We start from the raw sequence: 17,296 nt of genomic DNA, 5'->3' as shown, positions 1-17,296 counted from the left end.
TAACCAACAATAGACTTTTATCCAAAATATATAAAGAAGTCTTTCAGATCAATTAAAAAAATAAAATAAAATAAACAACCCAATAGAGAAAAATAGGCAAAACACATGAGCTGCTACTTCACAAAAGAAGGTACTCAAAGCCAATAGACATATGAAAATGTGCTCGACCTCATTAGTCCACAGGGAAATAAAAATTAAATCCACAATAAGCCCTAGCCAGTTTGGCTCAGCCGTTAGAGCATCAGCCCACAGATCAAAGAGTTGTGGGTTCAGTTCTGGTCAAGGGCATGTACCTCATTTGTGGTTTAGTCCCTGGCCCTGGTTGGGGTCGTGCAGGAGGCAACGAATTGATGTGTTTCTATCACATCAATGTTTTTTTTTCTTTTTCTCTGCCCTCTACCTACTCTGCTTGAAAATAAATGGAAAAATATCCTTGGGTGAGGATTTAAAAATAAATAAATAAATAAATAAATCCACAATAAAACACTACTGCGTGCCCACCAGATTGACTACATTTCAAAGGATCAATATCAAATGTTGTTCGCTGGAAGTCTCACACAGTGGTGATAAACTGATAATGAGCAACTTTCCACTGGAAGACTCTTTAGCAGTATTTACGGAAGCTGAACATATACATACCCTATGACCCAGCAATGCCATTCCTTAATCAACAGACAGGCACACCACATGTGTAAGAATGTTCATGGTAACGTTCTGTGTAACAGCACCCACTGGAAACACTCAAATGTCCATCAGCAGTGGAATATAGTGACATATTTATAGAACTGTAATGAAAATGAACAAATTGCTACATGTGGGAAAAGATAGTGAGTACTGATTTGAAGGGGGCACAGGGATGTTCTCTTTCTTTAAAAAAAAGTTATTGATATTTTTAGAAAGAAAGGGGGAGGGAGAGATGGAAACATTGATGTGAGAGAGGAACATGGATCAGCTGCCTCCTGCATGCCCCCTACTGGGGATTGAGCCTGAAACCCAGGCATGTGCCCTGACCGGGAATTGAACTGGGACCTCTCAGTCCATGGAAAGATGCTCAGTCCACTGAGCCTCACTAGCCAGGCTGGAATGTTCTATTTCTTGATCTGAGTGGTAATTGTGTGAATGTATTCGATGTCATAATTCACTAAGCTGCATGATTAGTGAACTTTTCTGTATTTAAGTTACATTTTGATTAAATGTTTCTGAATGATAAATGTTCATCTTCTTGTACATCTGTGCAGTGCCCTTATAGGATTAATCATAAACTCAGCTTCCCAGAATGCTGCATTCCTGTAGTTTCTAGAAAACTAAGGTTTGGCTTTACCTTATTGAATACAACCCACAAAAGGCTGAATTCAGTGTGGTGTTTCAATCCGTAATTATCACTGGTGATGATGGTATTACACAGTATAATTTGAAGGAAGACAGGAGACCCTATCTCTCCAAAGGAGCCCATTATATTACTCTCTCCTGAAAGGAACAAATGTGCAGTGTATTCTGAGTTCCAGTAATGATTAAAGATGACTGCTTGGCAATAAATAATAGAATTTTCTCTCTAATGACTTCTTCCAAGTGCCTCCCAAGAGAGGCCATTAAGAGACCCAAGAAATTCAAGAAAAATGCTTACGAAGGATTTTTTTTTAAAGGTCCATTTGGAACCATCCTGTGAGCACATACAGGAAACTGGTTAAGAGCAAAGATTTGGGATTAGAATCTTAGAGTTATCTCTTATTAATTATATGACCCCTGGCAAGTTACTTAACCTCCCTATTTTCTCATTTTCAAAAAGAGGTTAATGATACTACCTTTCTCATAGGAATGTGGAAAGAATTAAATAAACATTTATCACAATGCCTGGTACATATAAAGCACTCAAGAATTGGAAAGGATGATTATGGTGGCGGAGGTGGTGATGGTGATGTTGGGGATGAAGAAGATGATGATGAAAATTATGATTATGATGATGAAGATCATGACGCCCAGTAGGCTGATTAACCAACAATGAGTTTCAAAGAGTTAGTCCTTAGGGACAATGATTGAATCTGCAAAGAGAAACTCTGGTAGGTGCTAATAAAGGACTACTAAAAGGATTGCAATGGAGATAATTGTTTTGGGGGACGACTTTTGCATAGCCAGGTTACAGGGGGATTTGAGTAAGTCCTTATAATAAACTAGTCTTCTTGCAGCTCATTACAGTCAAGATAGAGTCCTGTGTGAGGTCCTCTCAGCCCCTCTACATCCACACAGTATACCCTGTCAACACCCCTTTCCTTTTCTTGAGTACCTCTCACCCAATTTTAATTATTTATTTGTGAATTATTAAATGACAGTCTCCCTTAATAATTTGTAAACTCTGTGAGAGCAGAGACCAAGTCTGTCTTGAACTACACTGTATCTTTAGCATTTAGCATACCTCTTAACACAAAGAAAATCCTCAATAAATACTTGTGGGTTTTGTTTTTTTTTTAATTTATTTTTTTATCCTCACCCGAGGACATTTTTTTGATATTTTGTTCAGATAGAGTGGGAGGGAGAGAGAGAGAGAGAAACATCGACGTGAAAGGGACACATCGACTGGCTGCCACCCACACGACCCAACCGGGGCCAGGGACAAACTGCAACTGAGCTACGTGCCCTTAGCAGGAACCGAACCGGGGTCTCTCCAGACCGCAGGCCGACGCTCTAACCACTGAGCCAAACCGGCCAGGGCTCAATAAATACTTGTTAAATGAATGAATAACAAAGGGTTCATTTGTCTTTAGCACATAGTTTGCTGTTCCTGCTCTGGTTCCGCCTCCAATGTTCTCATGGGCTATGGGTTACTACGTGTAATATGTCAACCTCCCTTATCCTTTTGTTTACTGAGCGCTTGCCTGTACCAGCTTAGTGTTATGCCCCTAGACACACAAAGGGAAGAAGCCTGGCCTCTGCCCTCTAGAAACACAGTCTAATGGAAAAAAGACAGATTAGCATATATTTTTTATAACATATGATAGGTATCACAGAGGTCTGAATAAAGTGGTCTGGGATCCCAGAGGAGGGAACATGTGAATCTACTGGAGGAGTGAGAGGAGGATACGAGGAAGAGATGGCATTTGAGCTGTAAGTTGAATGAGGAATAGTAGTCTGTCCAGTAGACAAGATGAGCAACAGCTGCCCAGGTATATAGAAAGGCATGGTAGGCCAGTCTTGGCCTTGGAAATTAGAACTAATTCTGTATTTCACAAGTTGCAAGCTTGGATGGAGGGTGTGATAAAGGCTAGAGGATAAAGGAACACAGTGGGTAGATAGATAAAGCCTTCAGAGCCTTGCTAAGAAGCGCGGATACCACTCTGGAGGCACCGATGAGTTTGAATTAGGGAATGTCATATTCAGATCTATGTTTTAGGAATATCAAGCTGAAAGTTATGTGATTATTGGATTATAGCCCTACTTTAAAAGCAGCTCAGTGGCAAGGGCCTCTCTGGCTTGTTTATATGAGGACCGATAATTCACACTAGATCCTAGCCTCAGATCTCCAACCAAGGCTAAGTTCTCCCCCTTTGCCATGTGAAAACTTCAGTTCCACCTAATTCCCAAATCGTTTTCTGGGTCCTTCAAATGTGGGTGTGTCAACCATCCGATATAAACTCTGATGAAGTTACCCAATTCATTGGCTATGCCCATTACCCTTATTGGGACCTGGACCAGATCCCAGCTCCATCACACAGCCAGCCCCTGCCATCCACCTGCTATGTGTTACTGAGATGCTTCAGTCTTTATGCCCACACATCAACTACAAGGAACTCAGCTTCTGCTTTACCTTGTAACATGGCATTGTGTGGACTGCTGGAGCATTACATAAGCCATAGTAGTCCACTCCCTACTCTGCATGACCTTCAGAGCTCTGGGGTGCTGCAACTCACATGCTTCAGTTAAAGATTGGTAAAGTGCATCCCACTCCCCCAGTATCAAACAGAAAAAGATGCAGATAGGGAGACAGGGTTAAAAGTCTAAGGGTGAGCAAGTGTGTATAGTGGGGTTGTATTGTGCTGGTCCCTTGGATGATCTTCTTCACTGAATGCTCCCAGAATTCCCAGGCAGAGATTAAATATCTCCCATTCCGAATCAAAGATAATGCATATTTAAAATCGCAAGGGTTATCTTTCTACAATGGATGTAGCTAACAGACCTGCATTCAAATTCCTCTGCTTACTATGTGTAACCTTAGGCAAGTTACATAACCTTTCCTTGTCTCAGCTTCCAATCACTTGTAAAATGGCAGCAACAGTACTTATGTGGGTATTATGACAATAAAGTCATATTTTTAAATTGTAAGTACATATAAATGTTTGCTAAATTAATAAAATATATTAAGCCCTGGCTGGGTGTGGCTCAGCAGGTTGGAACATTGTCCTGTACATTAAAAGGTTGTGGATATAATACCCAGGCAGGGCACATACCTAAGTTGTGAGTTTGATCCCCATTGTGGCTCATACAAGAGGCAACTGATCAATGTTCCTCTGTCACGTTGATGCTTTGGTCCCCCCCCCCCCGCCACCACCACCACCACTGTTCTCTCTTTCTAAGATCAGTGAAAACATATCCTTCAGTGAGGATTTTAAATAAATAAATAAATAAATAAATAAATAAATAAATAAATAAATAAAATAAAATAAGTCAGTCTCTTGTATGAAAGAGGGATCATCATTATCATCTCATACATTTGTTGTAAGGATTAAAGAAGATAATGAATATGAAATACATTACAACATTTCGATATAAGGTCATTCTTCCTGAACTCATATGCTACCTCATCATGGGACAGCTGGCAGTCAGATGAATGGGTCCCAAGCTGAACAATATGTGGAAGAGGAATGAATGGCAAGGATGCTTCTGGGGAACTGGAGACAGGTAGGCCAGGAAAATGTAGCTGGGAATATGGACGAGGATAGAAAGCTCTACAGGACATATGCTGCCTAGGACTCTACTTCTTCTCCTACTGTGACCATGTGACCTTCAGGGACACCAATCACAGTCCCTCTTATGATATAAAGTCACAAAAATAACTGACCTAGAACCAGCCCATCTCCATGTACCATTCCTCTGGGTATGTGACCCAAGCTGGACCAATCAAAATTCTTCCCTGGGATTTTTTGAGGTTTTCACTGAAGGTCGTTGGAAGCTATTGTTTTCTGTCATTTGTAGAAAGGTTATCTCTAGTAAGTAAAATGAGGATAACACACAGAAATCCAGACAGAGATAAAGATGGAGGGAGCAAGACAGAGTAAGTAGGTGGAAGGTGGGGGGGTGTAGGGAGAGAGAGAGTGAGAGCAAGAGCGAGAGAGAGCCCATTTGAGTCCCTCGATCCATTTATACATGAAGCCAGATCCATCCCTGGACTTTCTAAATATGGGTCTCAATAAGTTCCCTTTTTTGCTTTAGTTTGACTTTATTCCTGTCACTTGCAGTGGAAAGAGTTCTGACTCATTTTGAATCAAAGAAAGAAAATAACTCTGCCTAGACTGTAAGATTCATTAGCAGGCTAAAGAAACAGTATTCATGACTAAACTGAGGTGGCTGACCAGGAGGGTGGCAGTTGGTATTTAAATGTCATTGAGATGACAGCAGGTGATAGTTGACTTCTTCAAAACTATTTAACTAGATGTCACCTTTAGAGAAAGACTCTAAGGGATGTCAGAGGCTCTGTCCAGAGCCCTGACCTGTTCCACATTCCTATCAACGTCATTGATAGAGACTTCTAAGACAGGCTTATTAAATTGTGGATAATCCAAAATTAGATAATGTGGATTAGTTACTCGATGACAGAATCCAAATTCATGAATGGTTGACAGCTACAGGGGTGACCTGAACATCCTGGATTAGTGTAATGGGAAGCCATGTCAAGTGTTATCTAGGACCAGTTCTACCACTGTAGTGAGGGGAAGGCAGCAGGCCTCCCAGCAAATCACAGGAATTTTGGCTGGCTACAAGCTTGGTGTGGTCCCAGAGTACCGCTGCCAAAATAGCAAACACAAGACCTGGCAAGCTTAACACAAACACAGTGTCCAGGACAAGGGAGATAATCATTTGGCCTCGTTCCATCCTGATCACAGCACATCTGGAGTATAAAGTGCAAGGGAACAAGAAACAGCGTCCTGTAAAGAATGGCTAAAGAAAGAGGGCATTCAAGTCAGAAGTCATAGTAGCTTTTTCTCCACAAACACCTCAAGAGCTGACACCTAGCCAAGAGGAAATCTTAAATGCTTGACTCCCAAGGACAGAACCTGAACGATGAGTGAAAATTGCATGGGAGGCAGATGTTGGCAGCAGAGTACAACTAAGTCAGCCCCAGCGCAGGCTCTGCCAGTCTGTGCGGGTGGTCACCTACAGGAAGCTCGAGTTCTTCTCTTCTCAGCACTCCACTGCCAAGGCAAGGGATGCTGCTGTTGTGCTGGCTTTGAGGACATTCCACTGGCCACTGCACGGTGTCCCTCTGCAACAGGATAGGGCAGTGAGGTGACCAGGAGCTAACGTACATAGGCATGGGAGTCCAGGGTGGGGTGGCTAGGAGAGGCGGTGATAGGGAGCAATGCTCATAGAAAAGTGACCACCTTTGGGTCACCTTCTCTTTGTGCCTTACCATCTTATGTCAAAAGAAAAAGAAATAAAGTATATAGAGTCCTGGAATCCAGCCCTTTGTTGGGGTAAAGCCATGAAATTTTTAAAACCTTCCAAGGGATTCTGATGCACAGCTAGGTTTGGGAACAGCACAAATGACCCTACAAAGTGCTGATTCCAGGGAAAGTCACTTTAATAACTGGTTTCTAGGATTGATGGATCAACAGTTTCCTCTGCCCTATTCTCCATGTAATTAGAGTCAGTGTCTGAAGCTGGCAACCCCTTTCCTTTGCTCTTTTGCCTTCTGTCCTCTGCTCTTCACCTCTGAACCATCAATGATCCAGCTTTCACCATGCACATGACTGCTGACCTCTTCCCTTCCAACAGTCGTCACCCTGGACGCAGGCCATCTGCCCGCTCCCAACCACCAGCCCATGCCCCCACCTGGAGCTCCTTGCCATCTGTCCCTATGCCTTGGTCTCACATCTCTCCCTGGCAGAGAGAGAAATCTTTTTCTTTCCTTTCACCCAGCTCTATTAGAGGGAGATTTCACACCAGGGTTTAAATGATACATTAATTTTTTTTTAACAAATAACGATCTAGTGCCTGTTATAGCCATACACTGTTCTTGGTGCTAGAAATAAAATGGCAATAAGAAAGACACAGTCCATGAATCTCATAAAGCTTGTACTCTAGCTCGAGGAGGCAGATAATAAGATCATTTCAGAAAGTTAAGGTTAAGGGCTATGAAGAAAATAAAATCAGGCAAAAGCAATGGGGAACATAAATTGGTGGTCAGAGAGCCTCCTGAAAGAGAGCACATCTGAGTTAAAACTTGAAAAACAAGGAGTGAGTCATACAAAGAGCAATCTAGACATGGAGAAGAGCACATACAAAGGCCCTGGGGTGGAAATGAGCCTGCTGTGTTTAGAAAATTCAAAGGGCAGTATTGCTGTTTTGAGGAGAAGGAGAAAAAAGAAAAGAAGGAAGAACAGAAGTTTTCTGTAGCATCTACAGTCAATATTTAGTTTTTATGGCCTGCTTCTGGGTCTGCCCACCTACCCATACTCCTATCCCTCGCACACAGTGATTTGTGCTTGGAACCCTTCCCTACCCTTCCGCTCTCTCACACAGTCCATGAGACATATTTGCAAATATCTGAACCACAACTGTAAACTGGATTCAAGTTATTTCCCTCGGATCTCCAGTGCCTCAGTAAATCATCAGATGTGAGTAGGCCCCTGTTTAAATTTCCCTGAAATTTTCATAGCAGTTATGATTATTTTGTGAAAGTTAGAAGCTTTGTCTATGCAAAGGACTTCCAGTAGTATCACCTAACCCCTGACCCTTCCTACGCTACCCTCAACTCCAGCCCAGCCAAACACCCAGTAAAAAAATTCATAGTAGCAATAGCTGGCCAGCCATATACAAAGCTTTATATTCAAACACAACTACACACTGTTGGAGAAAAAAGAGAGGAAATACCACTTTAGATAATTTGGGCCACTTGCTACTCCGTTATGTGCTTGAATGAGCATGGTTCCCTCACTCCATCATATAGTGAGTACTTGAGACTTGTCATGTCCGTGTTTAAGGACAAGTGGAGCTTGTTTCATCTGGTACTCAACTCAGGAAACACTGATCTCCTCCAGTGCTGAGGGGAGAACCAGAAGTGCTGAACTTACTGAGCAATGTTCAGTCTAGTGCCCACTAACAAAGTATCTGGAGGGGTACATGAATAAAGCTATATTTAATCTAGTAGCCATGTTATATTTAATGCACAATTTCAAAGGATTTTTAAGGAATAATTTTGACTTATGAGATTTTGACTTTCCATAGTGCCTCTTGAAACTAACCCCTCAAGGTAGATGAGGCTCTAATGTACTCAGATTATTTCTTTCATCTTCATTATGAATGTATGTCCTAGTGGTTTTTTTTTTTTTTTCTTTTAATTTAGTTTCTTTTCCCTTCTCCTCCTCACACACACATGTGCATTTTCTTGCTTTATCCATTTGTACCTTCACTCTTTTCTTTCTTTGTAGCTTCTGCCTTTATTGAGGAAAAGGGTGGGATGGAAGAGTCAACTCCAACATATTGGCCTCTTTCTGTCTTTTCAGTGTAAAACCTATCAACACACACACACACACACACACACCTTTTCCTACTGATTCAGCCAGCAGTTATAGCATCTTCACAGGTTTTTGAGAAGACCCATCTATAGGACCTGTCATTGAAAGAACATGAAATATTGTGTTTATACATGACTGTGCATTAAAACATGTGGCAGAGACCTCTAATTGTTCCCCCAATTCCATTTTCATCTTTATCTTTTTGAAAAAATAAATTCCTCCTCCAAGTTTTAGCTGGGCATGTGGCTGTCCAGCTAAATGCTAGATTTCCCAGGCTCCCTTGCAGCTAGGTGTGGCCACATGACTACATTCTTTTTTTTTTTTTTTTTTTTTTTTATGTGCCCCTAGCGGGACCCGAACCCAGAACTCTCTGGTCTGCAGGCCCATGATCCAACTGCTGAGCCAAACCGGTCAGGGCCACATGACTACATTCTTAACAATGGAGTGTGTTTGAAAGTGTTGGGTACAATTTCTGGTCATTAACAGAAAGCTGCTTGCCTTCTAATTTTTTCACCACCTGCATGCTGAGTGAAACTCAGAAGTGGTGGTAAGTGAGCTGGCTATAACTATGCTGATAGGAACATCTTAAAACAGTGCTATCCAATAGAAATAAGCCCAAGCCAAGAGAAATTAATTTTTTTTTGTTACTAGATATCCAGTAAGAATAAATGTAAAACAATACAATTAATTTTAACATCATATATTATTTATATGTATGCAATTTTCGCTTCAATATGTAATCAATATAAAATTATGGAGAAGTTCATTCTTTTTTCATAGTAATTATTCAACAAGTGTGCATTTTACACTTACAGCATATCTCAGTTCAGATTAGCCATGTTTCAGGTCCTATGGCTTATGGCTACCTAGTGGACAGAAGAGTGCTAGACAATGGTGGAGCCACAAGACAAAAGAAATAACAACATACCTGTGTATGGAGAAGTACTCATTTTAAAGCTTGAAAAATTATGTTTTGATTTTTTTTTTGCATTTCATGAAACTGAAAGCAATAAACAGTCTCCACAACCATTAAGCATTTAGATTATGCATGCATCTTTTAATTTGCATTATCAATTTGAACTCAGTACTTATTAAAAGGGGGGAAAGGTTAAAAAGAAATTTGAATAATAAAAAGAGGAAAATGGAAAATGAAAACACTAATTTGAAAAGATCTCTGGACATCCACATTCCTTACAACATTATTTACAACAGCCAACCCATGGAAACAACCTCACTTAAGTGTCCATTGACAGATAATGGATCAAGAAGATGTGGTATATACAGGGTGGGGCATAAGTAGGTAGGCAGAGGAAGACAAATACTGTATGATCTCACATATGTGGAATAAGATAAAAACAAAACCAAGCTCATAGACACAAAGAACAGATTGATGGATACTAGAGGGGGTCGGAGGGGGGCTGGTGAAATGGGTGAGTGGAGGAAAGGTACAAACTTCTAGTTGTAAAAGAAATAAATTATGGGGATGTAATGTATAGCATGGTGACTATAGTTAAGTATACTGTATTATATATTTAAAAGTTGTTAAGAGAGTAAGTCTTAAGGTTCTCATCAAGAGAAAAAAAATTGTGACTATGAATGGTGACGAATGGTAACTAGACTTATTGCGGTGATCACTTTGTAGTGTATACAAATATTAAATCATTAAATAATTATACCTCAAAAAATTCTTTAAAAAGAAAGATGGTAATGGAGCAAGAAAAGAGGAGAGGTATGAGGAGTGACTGACAATTAATTACAATATCATCAGCAGTATCTAATTAAAAAACAAAACAAAACACTAGCCTGGCCAGTGTGGCTCAGTGGACTGAGCCTTGTCCCACGCACCAAGAGGTCACCAGTTTCATTCCTGGTCAGAGAACATGCCTGATCCCCGGTAGGGGGCGTGCAGGAAGCAGCCAGTGGATGTTTCTATATCTCTCTCCCTCTCCCTTCCTCTCTCTCTAAAAATCAGTAAAAACCTATGTTCTGGAAAAACAACTAGATAAGAGTTTATTGAAAAGACCCCATCTAGCTTAAATTTCTCAGATTACACCTACATACTTATCTAACATATAATTTTACAGTCATAATTATATAAAGTCTGCAAGTAAAAATAAAACAATAATCAAATTAGTTTCTTTTTCTTCCATCCAATTTGTTTCTGTTTCCCCACAAACAAAAAGAATTGGCTAAAGATTGACAAGGTTCTTCATGTTTGTAAATTAATCCTCTGGTTTATGGGAAAATGCAAAACTTCAAAAAGTCTATTAAAAAATAAAGCAAATGTAAATAAGGTCCCATCACTTCATACTTTGTGTCCCCCCAAGATATATCAGTTACTATCTTTATTTGTTGCTGCTGTTGTCCTTCAATGAAGACACCATCCAGAAGGCTGAAGGTAGCTGAGTGAATTCATTCTACTCCCAATTCATTTTATTGAGTCTGTATAGAAGACTGGTTAAGAGCACAGATTTAGGAGTCAGACATCCCTGAATTTTTATCTTGACTCTGCTGATTATTAGCTGTGTGACCATGGGAAGTTACTCAACTCTCTAAGACTTAGTGTTCTCATCTGCAAGATAAGAATAATAATAAACCACTTCAAAGTACTACAAGAAATAAGATGTGAGATGAGTAGGAAGCACTTAACACAATGCCCAATCCAGTGCTTGCTGCCAAGTATTTTTCTGTTTCTAAAACAATCATCTCATATTCATTTTAGCACCTACTGTGTGACAAGCTCTTCTGACATGGATTATTGCTAATCCTCATAGCAACACTGTGGCTGGGGTGCGGGAACACGCTCTCATTTTACAGTTGGAGAAATTGTGGCTCAGAGAGGTTGAGTGGCCTGCCTGAGGTCACAAAGTAATTATGTGACTGAGTGGGAGTTGAAACAGACTCAGCCAATGTCAAAGCCCGTGCTCCTTCTACTGGGCTGAGGTGTCACACTCCGGGACGCACTCTTATGGCAGTGCGTGCCCAGAATGGGACGAAGAAAGAAACGGCACAGCAGCTTTGGAGGTCTCCAACCCTCCTGGTTTAGCATAAATCCCTCAATTATTCTTGAAGTTGGAGAAGCTTTTCAAATCTCATCTGGACATTCTTTTCCCATCAAGTTCCTTGAAATTTCCCTTTAAAGAGCATCTAGGAAAAGCCACTCTCATTAGCCAGGGTCTGGCTTTATTTTCCTAATAAACAGACCTTTGATCAGACAAAAGAGCCTCTTTTATTTTCAATCAATTCTTGAACATTTCAGCTGATTTTCTTCTATTTGGCTTGAAATTGTGATCTGGGAATGGCTGGTCCTGCAAATTGTCCTCCCATAAGGAATGCCCCTTGAGGATCCTCAACTTGTTATTTTTAATCACTGTAATCTCCTTTTCAAAGGAGGCCATGGTCAGAAACAGAGCAGGCCTTTCAGAGCTTTCTAAAGCACAATTATTGCAGAGGGATGGGGATGGGGGAGGAGGGAGGGAGAGTGGCGAGAAGTGGTGGGAGAGAGAAGGAAGTCAATATAGTACTACTAACAACTTGGAAAAGGCTGAATAATAATCTCAGTTGGATCCTGGCTATTGAGAAGAAACCCCATGTTTCAATATATATATTTTTAACAGTGATTATTTTATTCCAGTCCAGGAAGCCTAAAGGATATACTGGGGTGGGGAGCATGGAGAGCAGAAGCTATTTGGGGATGAACTGGAATACTGGGGACAAAGATTTGAGGCAGGAAAACAAGCCAAGGATTGATTCCAAGGATTGTGAGGGGCCCTAATTCAGGAAAAAGTTTAAAAAAAAAAAAAGCAAATAGAACACCAGGCGAATGTTAATTTCCACAGCCCTAAGTCAATACTCCAAGCAGAATGCATTAGACTTACTTTTCACACAATTATTCCAAGAAAGTATAAGCCAACAGAAAAATGTCAAACTAGGTCAGCACCCCTTTCTTCTTAACTCTGAGTGGCGGAATCGGGTTTGCTAATCACAGAAGCCCTCAGTGTGGTTTCTGCAAGATCTTTCTTTCAAGATCTTAGCCACCAGAAAGGAGAAAGGATGATTGCCCACCTAATAGCCTGAGTGGGGGCTTCACAGTCCAAAAGGCAACCATTTTAGGCTGGAATAACTGGAATGAAAATCTAGTGCTCCCCTTTCCCCTAGCCCCAGTTCCCACCTCCAGGCCACGGACACCTAGGCAGTCATGGGACCTCTTGGTCCATGTGAATACCTGATGCACCTCCCTCCCGGTGCTGGGGACACACACTGCTGCCAGTGCTCAGCCAAACTGGGAGGATTCCTGTGGGAGGAGGTACTCAGTAGGACTTTTGGCCTGGGCCCCATACTGGTCTGAACCACCTAAAAAATCCTCCTGGGCTTAAATTAGGAACATTTTAGGCAAGGCTCTTACCATGGGGAATCAATCATTCATTCATTCAGTTAATTCTTAAGAACCCAGAAAACCACCATTCACTGGTAGATTGGACAGGTGGAGTACTGAGAAAATCTGCTTTTAATATATCTTTGATTGATGTTTAGAGGCGGGGGGGGGGGGGAGAGAGAAACAGAAACATTGACGTGAGAGCAGAACCTTGGAACATCTATGGGCTGACTGCTGCGTGCTCCCTACCAGGGATTGAGCCTGCAACCTGGGCATATGCCCTGACCAGATATCAAACCAGCAACCTTTTGGTGCATAAGAGGACGCTCAACGCTCAACCAACTGAGCCACACTGGCTGGATGAGAAAACCTACTTTTAAACACACACACACACACACACAAAACAAATCTGACCAGGCACATCCCTCTGGTAGTAAACTAATAAAGGTTGCATATCTAACTCAAACTAACATGTACTGAAGACATCAGGCACACTCCTCTTTGTAAACTCGTTTCTTCCAGACAACCACACAGAGAGGTTGGATAAACAGCTATTTTCACAGCTGGAAAATAGACCCTGAGAAATTAAGGATTTGCACAAGGTCATACAGCTACTAAACTCCAGAGCCACATCTTTCCCTGCCACGTGGAGCAGGGAATCTGTTTCCCAAGAGAACAAATTCTCCATTTTGGGGAGGGCGAGAGAGACCAGTGGAGATATGCCCGCTTCCCTCCAGCCCACTGAGAGCATTGGTTGTTTCCCAGCCCGGCGGAGAGGTGGTGGGTTCAGCTCCTTCAGCCTTGCGCTCCCTCCCGAGCTGGGTAGCGCGTGCTCCCCGCCCAAAGTCTTTCTCCTCTTCGTGAGTCCGGAGGATCCCACCGACTCGCGCTCGTCCGAGGGGCTGCTCGCCAAGCCCTGAGCGCCTCCACATGCCGAGGGCGCCCGCAAGCCGGCTCTGGGTAGCTCCGGCTGGAGAAAGTCGGAACACAGACCCCCGGAGAAACGGGAGAAGCGTTCTGAGAAGGGTGGCCCCTGGTTCTGGTCACCTGTGTGGCTCGGGCGCCTGCGGACACTGCTCCGAACTTTCTCCGGGACCCAGGGAAGGCGGGTGTGGAAGGGCAGCCGCTGTGAACACATTTGCCCCACAAGATGCCCCAACGACCCACTTTCCCCTGCTTGGTACCAGCGTTGACTTATGAAGGGACGGAGGTGAAGAGACACGCGCCCTGTCACCCCTGCCTGAGGAGCCCCAGGTGAAGCCAGGCACCTTCCTTCCCTGCCTCTGGTTCTCTCTCCCAGCTGGAGAAGGCAGCGGCTGCTGCGGGGGAACGATGTCTGATGGGGATGGCACAGCTGAGGAGGGAGGTGGTAAGCCAGGGGTCCTCAGGTTTGTGCTGGTAAAGCTGCCAGCCCTGCCCAGAAGGCTCTCACCTACTTGGACATGCCCTCCCTCCGCTCCCCAAAGCCCGCTCTCCGCAGAGGAGCTTCGGCTCCGCTACTCCCTGGGGCACGGAGCCAGGGGTTTAGGGAGCCAAGGTCCCCGGCTTCCAGGAACCAGGCCTTGGGAATTCGGGCTTCCCTTTCCGTCTTCATCGGGTTCCCTTCTCCCCTCCCCAGACTACCCAGAGATCTTTGAAGGCCCATTCCATTGGGGGCCTGTTCTGGAAACCCACCCAGGGTCTTCTCCCTCGCCTGGGACCAGAAGAAAATAACTGGGAGTTCTTTCCTGAGACCCTTCCGAAAAGCTTCAGGCTCTTCCTCTCCTCTTTCCCATGCCCAGTTAAAGGAGAAGCTTAAAGTCCCCTTTCTGAAGGGATCTGTCGGGGAAGCTGGAGTGACAGTCCGCACTGGGGGTGTCAGTCAGAGAGAAGCTGTTATCTTTTCCTTAAGGAATGGGAGTGGGGAAAGCCAGAGTTCTCCACCTTGCTTGGGACCCAACTGAGAGAAACCAGGGTCCCTTCCACCCCAGAGACGGATCTGGGGAAAAGCGGGTCTCCACTGTTCTCCCGGAGCCCGGCCGGTTCCCCCCAAGCCAGGCCGGTGTGATGCTTCCCTTTGCTACAGCCCACGCCTGGAAACCGCAGGTCGGAGATGGGGGTTGCCTCGCCTGGCTGTGGGCCCCGCGACGGCCCCGGAACTGGCTTAGGAATTGGCTCACTGCTGAAAGGACTGAGGACAGCCAGGACAGAAGGGCCCTTGCCGGGCTGAACCGGCACTGTGCGCCCGGGGGCTGTGCGCCCTCCTCCGGTACGGCGCTGTCGGCGCCCTCCGGGGGCTGGGTCCCGTGCCCCCAATGCCGCACCACGCCACTTACCTCGGTAGCTGGTTCCCGGCTTGTAGAAGTCAGGGTCGCCCTCCACTCGGAGGCTGAACTCGGTGTAGCCCTCGCGCCGCGTGCCTTGAGCGCGCAGGATGCGGCTGCAGTAACCCTCCGACTTGGGCACTTTGTCCAGGGTCTCGTCGGAGAAGGCCAGTGCCGCGGCCAGGGGCAGCGCCAGGGCCAGCAGTGCTGGACTCCGGCTCAGCCTCAGGGGCACCGAGGACAGCCTCATCCTCGCGGGCCCCCAACTTTGTGTCGCTGCCGCTGGCCCTTGCAACGCAACTCCTGCCCGAAGGGGTCCCCGTGGAAGCAAGACCTGGCGGAGCCCGGGCGGGAAGCGGGAGCTCGGAGCCACGAGACCCTGCCTGCTTTGGCTTGGCAGCTGCGCTGAGCTGAGCTGAGCTGAGCGAGCAGAGCAGCGCGAGGAAGGGAGGGCGGCGGCGAAGGAGGAGGGAGGGCTGATTTTGCCCAGATCCCCGAGCGCAGCACTGTTTTGTTTCCGAGCTGGCGATTAGCTGCTCTTCTGTGTTTATTTTGCAATGCTGATTCCCAGGGTCTGGCGAGGGAATCTAGGATGCAGGGACACTGTGGGCTCTATCCCACCACCAAGGAGGCTGCTGCCCAAACCTCCACTATGCTTTGGACCCCGTGGAGCAGGGTGCCGGAAGGAGGGCAAGACAGAACTAACTTTTGTTGCACACCTACTCTGTGCCTAGCTATATGCTGGGAGGTTTACTTAAGGTATCTGCTCACCTTCTCTACTCTCACTGCACACAATAACCATGACATTACTTTCACTCTTTGTATGATAAGCAGCAAACTGAGGCCTCAGCCCAACGGTTAAGGCAGCGTCAGATGCCATGCCTACCTGACTATTGCTCTTCCCATAGCGGCTGTTGGAACAAGTCAGACTGGAGGATGCGAAATGGACTAAATAACTCATCCACTGGGTCCAGTAGGCACAGTACCTACTGCCTGTCATACTTTTGGAGATTCCTGAAACGTTTTCTTTAAACTCAGAAGAAAGAAAACTAGGTCCAATAAAATGTTTCACTGTATAACATCAATATTATATATACATACATGGTCATAAATATAATGTTTGCTACTGTTTCATGGGAGGAGTTTATGAAGACAAAAGTGCCTAACGTCTGCTAGAGTCCTCATATAGCCTCGGAAAGGAGTTTTGAATGGCTCAAAGAAAAGCTTGTATTTTCTTGGCTTAGATTTTAGTTCAGGTTCTCAAGCCCTAGTGACAGATGTTTGGAGAGGAGCTGAGCCTGAGGACTCGCTGGGCAGAGCCCTGGGCATCAGCCCCAAGGCCAGACAGCAGAAGGCCCAGGTGCAGAAATTTCTCCCAGTGTTTGCCTAGGGACAGACCTGAATCAAACCTTAGTCCTGCCACTCACCCACTGTGAGACTTGGGGGAGTTATTTAACCTCTCCAAGCTTTCATTTAATGCTCCAGAGAAGGTGCTGGTGTATGCTGTGGGCCAACACACTTTTCTTCTAGGGTTTGCTAGAATCAAATGAAATGACCCACATAAAACTTGGGCTGATCTCCTGTGTCCCTGACCCCTTCATCCCTTCAATGGGTGAGTCTGTGCTGGCCCTGAGTGTCACAGCAATGACCAAGCTTACCTTGGAGGTGCCTTCGGCCTCAGCCTCCCCTCAGTGTGCACATCCCTACCTAGGTGCTCTCAAAAGCTTTGATGGCCCAGCTCCTTCTTCCCCTGGGCAGTCAACACATCAAGGGACATACTTAAAAAGTAATCGCCTTTGCTTTTGAGGTCACGTTTTTCTCTTGGACGTCACTAACAAACAGCCTGGAGGAGCCATCTGCATTGGAGGTCTCCATTCCTCTTCACCTGTCCT

General features: G+C 44.5%; 1 protein-coding gene across 1 annotated transcript in view; it reads right to left on the bottom strand.

The window, feature by feature from the left end:
- SPON1 (spondin 1) overlaps nt 1–15,838 on the bottom strand; it is a 278,917-nt gene extending 263,079 nt beyond the window's left edge. Inside the window, exon 1 of the mRNA XM_036259901.1 lies at nt 15,417–15,838. Coding sequence (XP_036115794.1) covers nt 15,417–15,654 — 238 coding nt within the window. The 5' untranslated portion in view covers nt 15,655–15,838. The remainder of the gene's footprint in view (nt 1–15,416) is intronic.
- Nucleotides 15,839–17,296: the final 1,458 nt, after the last annotated feature.

This window comes from Molossus molossus, unplaced genomic scaffold (genome assembly GCF_014108415.1).
Source record: "Molossus molossus isolate mMolMol1 unplaced genomic scaffold, mMolMol1.p scaffold_m16_p_13, whole genome shotgun sequence".
NCBI lineage: Eukaryota > Metazoa > Chordata > Mammalia > Chiroptera > Molossidae > Molossus > Molossus molossus.
The sequence above is the reverse complement of the archived record's forward strand: the minus strand, read 5'-3'. Positions and strand labels throughout refer to the sequence as shown.